This window comes from Caloenas nicobarica, chromosome 13, assembly GCF_036013445.1.
Source record: "Caloenas nicobarica isolate bCalNic1 chromosome 13, bCalNic1.hap1, whole genome shotgun sequence".
NCBI classification, from domain to species: Eukaryota; Metazoa; Chordata; class Aves; order Columbiformes; family Columbidae; genus Caloenas; species Caloenas nicobarica.
In genome coordinates, this window is record NC_088257.1 from 7,657,871 (window position 1) to 7,666,952 (window position 9,082).

The following is a 9,082-nucleotide window of genomic DNA, read 5'->3' on the forward strand; positions in this document are numbered from 1 at the left end:
ACTGTGTGTACACCAGCAGGGCCGGGCTCCTCGCACAGCACATCTGTGGGTTTGGAGAGCTGCGGGAACACCAGGTTTAACTCCCATCGAGGAAAAAAAAAAAAAAATGAACTTTCATTCCCCACTCTATAAATAGCCACTTGGTGCTCGTTTTAGGTGTCACCAGTTTTGGAGAAGGTTGGATCTCCTTTGGTTCTGTGTAAGGAAATATGGAGGTGACTCCGGGGGGATGGAGGTTGCTGAGCTCTGGAGGAGTCGGACTCTCGGCAGCAGCGGTGGGACGATCCCTGGTGACATCCTGGCTCAGCCTGCTCCTTTCGACCCCGTGCTCGAGCACTTTGTGCTGGGGCACGGCACAGGGACCGGGGCACCTACCAAAGGTTTCTGGGTGTCTCGAGGAAGCACATGCCAGCTTTACAAGGCTGTAAATCAACAGCAAGTGCCGAGTGTGAAACTCCGGCCTGCCCCAGCCTTGCTCAGACTTGACCTGTTTTATCTGAAAGAGCTGTTTGAGGTGGGATCGTTCATGCATTTGGAAAGCAGGTGCTTTGAGCTGGCAGGGGAACACATGAACAGAGGTGAACTATTTCATATGGCTGTTGCTGGTTTGAGTTAGAGTGGCTGTTTTTTCCACACGTACTGTGTTTGCGGTTGACACTCGCGTACAAGGATGCTTTACTCGGTTCTTGCATTGTCCATGTGTGTTCCTAACGAGGTTTTGTTCTATCTCTTGTAGGCAGTCACTTCTTCCATCGCAACTCTCTGTCCCCCCGAAGCCTGGTCTACGAGAGCGAGTTCTCAACCATCGAGCCTGCCTTGGACATGTATGACGAGAACAAAACCTGAAAGGAATCCATGCTCCTTCCTGGCCCTTTTTCCGTTGTTTTCGTTTCTCATTCCTATTGTTGTGTACTCTTTCCATGGATCTCCTTTGTCTGAAGAAGAGCTGCTTTTTCCAGAACACGAACCCACCTTCTCGATTGCAAAGACGAAGACCAGCTGTGGTGGTTTCTGAGGGTGGCATCTTTGAGCTGACAAAGAGTTGCGTGCAAGCACGATTGTCTGATGGAAGTAGCTGAGTAACAGCATGGGGAGCCGTGTCGGTCCAGCCGCGGCGAAGCAGAAGAGGTTTTAACGGTGGTCCTAAGAGTTTGTGTTGGGCTGCAAAGGCGTCTCTCACACAGGCGTCTGCTGTTTCCAGTTTTTTAATTGTCCAGATGGCTGGGCAATGTCAGAAAGGAAACTGGTTGTAGAGGAGATGGCCAGTGACTGGTAAAAGCACTCATATATCTCGGTCAATCCATAACCTTACTGTGAAATAGCCCCTTCTGAAAGGGACCCTTATAAGTGCATTGAGTTTCCTACAACCCATGTAACCCCGGACAATAGCAAGCCAGTCTGATGTTAAAGCTCCAGAGAGGACCTACATTTGCAGAAAGATTTCAAGGAACTTGATGCTTGTTTTTTATTCTGGTTCGATTGAAGCAGGAGAAGAATACACAGAATATAGTTTTGATCCTTCCGTGTGCTCAAGTCAAGTGAGTCTCTTTCCGTAGAGAGGACATTCACAGAACCAGCACTTGATCTACCTGAAAACCGTTAGACTTTTTGAAATATGCAGGAATCTAATTAGCTTTCTTTCTCACTTAACTTTTTTGGGGGGGGTGGGGTTAAAAAAAATCCACCGAATTTTTCACTGAGGTTTTTTAAAAGCCAGCATGTTGGCATTACGCAGAGAAGAAAAGAGGTAAGCTTCTTATCCTGTTCTCCCGTCAAGATCTGCAACAGTTAAATAACAAACACATTCTCTAAGCTGTGCCCTTTCCCACTGACATCAATAATGGGAATGCAGAAAGCAGCAGAAGAAAGGAAAGCAGCAACCGCTTTGACACTGCAGGAAAAATCAGTTTTTACCGGCGTGTGACAAAAGCGGCGGGGAAATGAATATTATTTGGAAGCTTCTGAAGGAGTAATGCAGAAAGGGAGAGCGAGAGAGGAACCGCTGGGGTTAAGTCATCCACAGCGTTCCTCAAATGAGCAGATGTGGAGGAGCGAGTGCTTCTGCTCCACCTTTTCCTAGCAGACAATGCATAGCTGTTTAATGAATGTTTAGATTTTTCTCCATCGCACTCTGAGTTACTGTAGGTGTAGAAATGCATTCATGTCCTTGTAATGTGAAACAAAGCTTCACCTTCTGTATAGGCATCTTGAGAAATCAGTTAAGCCGAAAAGAAAGGTAAGACATACCCTGCCATGCTTTAATTTCATCCGCTTTTGCTACAAGCAGGGGAATTTCCCCTCCTTTATTATGTTTTTTAATTGTATAGCAGTCTGCTTGACATATATCCTTACCTGAAGTGTGGTTCAGCAGTGTCTTTAACACGGATGTTTAAGAGAAAAAGAAAAACCCAGCTCTGTAAAATGAGGAAATGATCCTCTTTGCCGAGTGTGTTTTGACTTTCGTTGCTGTGCATCAGCTTTATTTAATCTGATAATTCAAGAGTGGGTGATGCGAAGCGTAGGGAGACTTTTCTCGTAATACCCACATTTATATTTACCAAATGCACTTTCATTGCCGTTCAGCTCACTCTAGAAATATGCTTAAACCCCAAACTTTTTAAGAGCACAATTTTAACACCCACTTTCTCCTACAAAGCAGAAGTGAAGGTGGCAGAAACGCCAGCCGGTGGCTGGCGCAGGCGGCGGTCAGCATCCTTCCTCCCCTCGCAGGTGCGCAAAGCGGGGCAGCTCCCAACAGCGCCGGCGAGCCCGGGCAGAGCTCCCAGACCCAGCCTGGCTGAGCTGAGCTCAAGCCCGTACGAGGCTCGGGGGTGGCGGAAGGGCTGGTTGAGCAACCCCCGTTTTTGCAATTACATGTGCGAGCTCACAGCAGGCAGACAAGTGAGAGCGGGGGACTTCCGAAAATAAACGCCCGAGAGAAAAATCACCATCTCTCCAGGGTGTTATAGGGCTTGTTTTTATCCGTGGCGGGCAGTCAGTTACAACAAACCGGCAAACGCCTGGGTGTTCATGGTTAAATACAAAAACATCTGGGTGTCTCCAGCAAGGACACGACCGCCACGGGCACCGTCACGAGAGCCCGAGCTGGGTGCAGAGCCCCTGCCAGTGGGTTTTGGTTGGGACGAGCCCCTCGTAGCACTGCCTGGGGCATGGATGTTCCGAGCAAATCCCTCTCGGAGGGGCTGCCTCAGCCTGACACGGGGATTTGCCCCAAGGCCACCGGGAACGTCACCGTTTTGGCACCAAAACAAAACTGATAGTTTCTCAGCTCCAGCTGAGAGCGTTGGCACCAGCTGTGTACCCGAGTGTACAGAAAAGCTAAAAAACAAATGGAAATTAAGACAAACATTGCAAAGTACAAAGCCCCCAAAGACAAAATAATAAATAATGTCATTTATATTTTGTTAAAGCTCCTTATTTCTAGCCTAACATCTTGGTTTTAGCGGGGAAGGAAGGAGTTGGCTCTGTGGAGATCAAGGTCTGGCATAGTGATTTAAAAACAGATTCATGCTGTAGCATCTTGGATAAGGGAGCTAACAATTATAATTGACATCCTGGATTTACAAAATCTTGCAACACTTGAAAAATTAAAAGCTCGTTCAAACAATTGATCCCTACGTGCGTGCTGGGACATGCTGTCGCAGGCGTTCTTCTACTTAGTCATATTTAGGATGGGGAGGAGGCAGCACAGCAACGTGGGTATTTTTTCTGGGCTGTGCTGGTAAGTTCGAGGTTTTCCTTTTAATATTAATCAGTATATAAAAAAAGCTTGATGAGTATCGTTGTTCTGCTGCAGTGGTGCTGTGGATGGTTGAGTCATTTCACAGAAGTAAAATATACTGCAATCTACCAAGAACTGCAAGTGCCAGTAACTTGGAAAATAATTTTTAAGGTTTAAAATAAGTGCTTTTTAACAGAAAACATTAATTTTATGACTTCTACATATTTAAAAAAAAAAAAAAAGCTTTTATCTCCAAGTGTTTCCCTAAACTATTTAAACCCCGGCACTTCACTTTCTCTTTCCCAGCCTCTAGTTCTATGAAAGTTTTGCATGTTCCCGTAAGATATTTGTAAAATCAAGGTTTGCTTGTGTTCTTAGAGGATAATTGCCAGTAAAAAAAAAGAGAAAAACAGACTGTAAGTGTGCTTTTTACCTATAATACTAACATTAAGTATTCAATTTGAAGCATGTTAAAATTTACTTAACGACACTCACAATTCCTCCCTCTGGCGAGCTCCTGTGTTGGTATCTGTTTGTACTGTCCCGTTGCTTCTGGGATGCTTGCCCTGGCACCTGAGGATGCTTTAGGAATAGCCAGATATCCTACATAAGCCGAGGAAAGACCACAAATAGTTAAATAAATGTGTTTAGGACCATGTTATGAGACTTTTACACATCTTGTTTTCTTTAAACACGCTCACGTAAAACAGTGCAAAGGCTTGGGAGAGCCAAGAGCTTTACCAGCTACTGAAAAGCAGAGGGAGGTGTGCAGGAGCCAAGGGTCAGGCTGAGGCTCCAGGACTCAGCCCAGTTTAGGTTTGAGATAATGGCACAGTCACAGGCCATGAGCTGAAGGATGAAGGCACCAGTGTTGAGCTCTGCAGCCTGACTACTAGGGAGTGAGTTGACTTAGTCGTTAAAAACATGTATGGTTTTTTTTTTGCTTAGCTGATAGTCATGCACGTGGTTTTTACAACGAAGCAAGCAGCATGGCACCGCTCACACCAAGGCGCAACGGGGTAAATACAGGGGCTGCTGCCAGCCCTGCGGGTGGGGAGAGGAGGGCAGGAGGGCTCAGGGCAGAGACACCTTGAACTTCACAAGTGAAGCTTTCGCTCCTTTTTCACCCTGTCTCACACATCCATATGTGACCTAATTTTTCAACCTGGGCCGTGCAGAAGAGCACATGACGTGCTGTGACAGCTTGCATATGTGTTGTTATATTTAAAGATATGTTCAGTTTCTCTCCTTTCCCTGCCAGCCTTGGTGCAGCGCAGGGTCCTGCCGTCAGGGCAGCCCGTGCTCCAGCGCGCTGGGTGCAATCTGCTGAGCGGGAGAGGGGGCGACAGAGGGAGAGGTGCTCCAGTTTATCATATTGAGTGGAAATCAGGAGAAATGTATACTGTACTTCTGCAGGCCGGTGCTCATTTCGACTTTGTTTCCGATGTCTTTGAAATAATCAAGAGAAAACGTTGTACCCCCCCAACCCTTTCCTCACGGGGTGCAGTGACGAGAGCGGGGCTGTGGATGGGATTTTGCTCCCGGTGCAGGGCCGTGGTGCTGTGCAACCCCCCATCGCTGACGTCCTGACCCGTTGGCCAAAACCCCGACCTCGCAGGGGCCGGTCAGGTTCACTTGGTGCTCGAGGCGGGGTGGGGGGTGTGAAAGCTGCTCACACCAGTCTTTCAAAGCAGCACTAATTGACAACTTTTTTCTATGTCAGTTGTTTGATCCTTTTGTTCACCTGCTCTTTTTAAAAGCCTGTAACATTCCCAAACACTCTTTATCCTCCCTGATTAATCTCTGCCCTTCACCTCGTTGATTACTACTGCTTTCCTCCTCCTCTCAAGAGCCGGGCGAAGGTCCCCATTGTGCAGGCACTGCCACCACTGGCCTCCAGCATCTTCCCCGTCACCGTGCCACCACCGTGCCAGCCAGCCCCTCGAAGGGGATTCATCGCTCCAAACCAGCATCACGGTCCGTGGGAGTGTGGAGCAGGCTGGGTGGGACACGGGCTGTTGCTGTGCGATGCTCCTTCTGTGGATCCCTGCACGAAGCATCCTTTCGGTCCTCAGCCCACTAGCCTCATGGAGATGCCCAGTTGAACAGAGACAGATGTGTAGGTTGTGCAATACTGTCTAAGTATCTGTTCTTTTTATGCCAATAATGTCCAGGGTCTCTGAGCATGGTAGAAGGTGTTGCCAAAAAATAGTCCCTTCCCTTACGAGTTGTAATTAAGTATTAATATTCCTACAAAGTAAGAAGTACACAGGGTTTTGCTGAAAGTTGAGGCTCTTCAGAGTGATTTCATTGCAAGGCTGAGGTGTAATGTGAGCTAGTGTCATACAGCTGGGGCTGGGGTTTCACAGCCTAAAAATCGCTGGAGATGCAGATGGAGGCTCCCTCTGTCCTGCCGGGCATGGGCTGTTCCCTCCTCTGCTGGCATCCGCCTGCAGCTCCCTGCGCCTCAGCCCCTCAGGAGCAAGACGGTTTTTAATCTTTGCCCAGAGCGGTGTGTGTTTGCTGCATCATTTGCCTTTTTCTTTTCCTGCTGCTTCCCCCGTGCTCATCTTTGCTTGGCTCTGACTTGGTCTTCAGTGGCCCAAACCCCTCAGGGGAACAAGAGCCGCTAATTCCCAACAGAGCAGCTCTGCTGGGTTGTGGTGATGGCGTCTGATGCCTAAATTTGCTCTTGATCTACCGTGGCCGTGTCTGTAACACCCTCTGGCTGTCCCAGGCAGTAAAGCCTGTGTCTGCCCTCAGCCTTTGCACATACCTGGGCTGCATTAGGGCGGATATTAAAGAAAAGAGCTCAACAACCCTCCCATGCGCCAGCATAAGAAAGTCTGGGCTTGAAAAGAAAGTTGATGCTCTTTGCTGCTCTCAAGCCAGGAAAGTTCAATGGGACATTTGAGGCCGTTCAAGCAAAGCTCCTGTTTGCAGATCGGTGCGGTTCCTGCATCGCAGCCAGCGAGGCAGCGTCCCAGCCTGTCACCTGCCTGGGCTCGCTTTGTGTGTGCGCAGGAAGATGCTACATGAAAAAAAAAAAAAATCTCAGTTGCCACCACCTCAGCAGGTAGACTTTTTCCATCCCATATGTGTAGGCTTTACTCCCAGCACTGGTAAGGTCTGTCATGCTAGTCTTATAAAGCAGAATAACCTTTCTGAGCAAACTGATTAATAGCATCGCTCTTCTGCTTATCCGGTCAGCCCTGCTGCAGTTTGCAAGTGGATGTTAAATACTAAAAGCTTCTCTGTACGACCGTGCCTACTTGGGATCACCTGCTCGAGGCCATGGCTACCTATGCACAGAATCCACCGAAAAGGGATCGTTTTATTCCAGCAGAGAGGGGACACCCCAGCCTTTGGGTTTGGGACATGGCAGCAAATACCAAGGGGGGGGGAAAAAAAAAAATAAAGGCGTGTGTGTAAAATGCAAAGTCTGTTTGAACTGGCTTGCTGCGAGGTGGAGCGCAGACCACGTAACGCAAAACGGCCGGCAGCTCCCGGGGTCTGGCCGAGTGACGGGGACGCTGCGGGGACACGGGGCAGCGGGGGCTGCGGCGCCTCCCAGCAGTCAGACCTTCCCAGCCCCCGGGGAATTGTAGCTTCACAGCAGCAGAACTTCTTGACATGTTTTGATGTAAGTACAACACTGTATTGTAGTTATGTGGTATATGCCAGTATGTTAATAGTGCATACCAGTTAGTTAGGGTTCGCTAATGTACTACATTTCAATAAAAAGCAATTTAAAACTATGGAGTTTGTGAGCTTGGTGTGTCAAAATACAAGAGGACGAGAGCACCACCCAGTGACTCCAGTCCCTCCAGTATATCTCACATATACATCTTATAAGACAATGTGGAAGAAAATCATCAAAAGATCCATTTTCAGAGAGGATTTTTCTCACTCTGCATTAAATATTGTTGTGTTTTGCTGTACTAGTGCCTAGAAATATCAGGCTGTTAAAGGCCACATGGTTCAAAGTGGCTTATGAATATACAGGAGACACTAATCCGTGTTCCCACAGTGTTTGCCGCCTGAAAGATGGCACACGGCAAGCAGGAGCAGAGGCAGCGGCACAGAGGAGGGTCCTTCAGCACCTTCTCGCAGTGCTCGAACCCTTCCCGCAGCAAATCCAGCCCTCAGAAACCACCGTGCTGCTCCCAGAGCCACGCAGTGGGGCGAAGGCAGAGCCTGGAAAGCTCGGCCAGCTAATAAATATTTACATTACAGTTGTGTACAAAGGCTCCAACCGGGATTAGGGCACTGCACTAACACAGAAGATAGATCGTCCCAGGGTTAAAGGATTTACAGCCTAAAGAAAACACGGCATTCCCGCCTTCCTGGGACCTGGGCAGCAAGCCCGGAGATGGCAGATGTCAACGTTTTTTGCTGTTGTAACACTTTCAGAGTTTGCAGGGAGACTCTAATTGTTATTAAAACAAGAACAGCAATTCAAATTACTGGGAAGCTGCTTCAGGGCCAAGAGATGAGAAGGACCCACATCTCCAGCTCTCCTGTTTGCTGCAGAGACCATTCGCAGACTTGATCGCCAGCCCTGCATGGGCTCCAGAGCCACAAAACAAGGACCGAAACGGAGCCGGATGCCAGGAGGGGGATGCCGGGGCCCCTCTCCTGGGGGGCACAGGCTGGGTCGCCAAAGCTGAGATGCTGGTGGTGCCCGGCAGTGCAAAAAGCAAAACACAGCAAAAAGGGTAAACGAATTCCTTTCTCCTCAAAGGGGAGGTGAAAGCACCGCCCGGTCGGGCAGGAGATCTGAACATGTCCCCGCTGTGCCAGGGACTGCAGGCGAGAGCGGGGTTGGGGGCAGCAGTTTGGAGAGGAGGCCGTAGCCCCCTGCAATGCTGCACTGAGAGCTCCCTGCCAATAAATTAGGGTGTGTAAAATGGGAAGGAGCATTTAAGTAGTCTGTCTTTGTTAATGGCAGTTTCAGTGGGTCCCGTGGGATTGCACAGATTTGTCATCTGGTTGATTTTTTTACTATATAAGCACATTGCTCTCATCTAATTAGAGTCACTCCGACAAAGGTCTTTTCAGTGGAAGCTGAGGGCCCAGCAAACGCCTTCTGCGGCACCCCAGCCACCGAGAGGGGACCGGCTCTGCGGAGCGCGGGGCGAACCGCCACTGCCCCCCGAGGGCGCGACACGGAGCTGGCACGGGCCGCACTCCGGGGAGCGGGGCTCGAACCCACGAACTCCGCCCTGCGGAGCCGCGGCCCTCGCTCCCGCGCCACGGCGGCAGCCCGGCGCCGCCCCGCTGCCGCGAGGGCGCCGGGCCGCCAGGGGGCGCCACGGCCGCCGGCGCGGCCCCGTGACC

General features: G+C 49.6%; 1 protein-coding gene across 2 annotated transcripts in view; it reads left to right on the top strand.

Moving 5' to 3' along the window:
* Positions 1-7,449, top strand: part of RNF130 (ring finger protein 130) — a 51,073-nt gene extending 43,624 nt beyond the window's left edge. The window contains exon 9 of one of the 2 annotated variants that reach the window (XM_065643966.1): positions 737-7,449. In XM_065643966.1, the coding sequence (XP_065500038.1) occupies positions 737-846 (110 nt within the window). In that variant the 3' untranslated portion in view covers positions 847-7,449. The remainder of the gene's footprint in view (positions 1-736) is intronic. The other variant, XM_065643964.1, reaches the window with a different exon arrangement.
* The last annotated feature ends 1,633 nt before the right edge of the window (positions 7,450-9,082 follow it).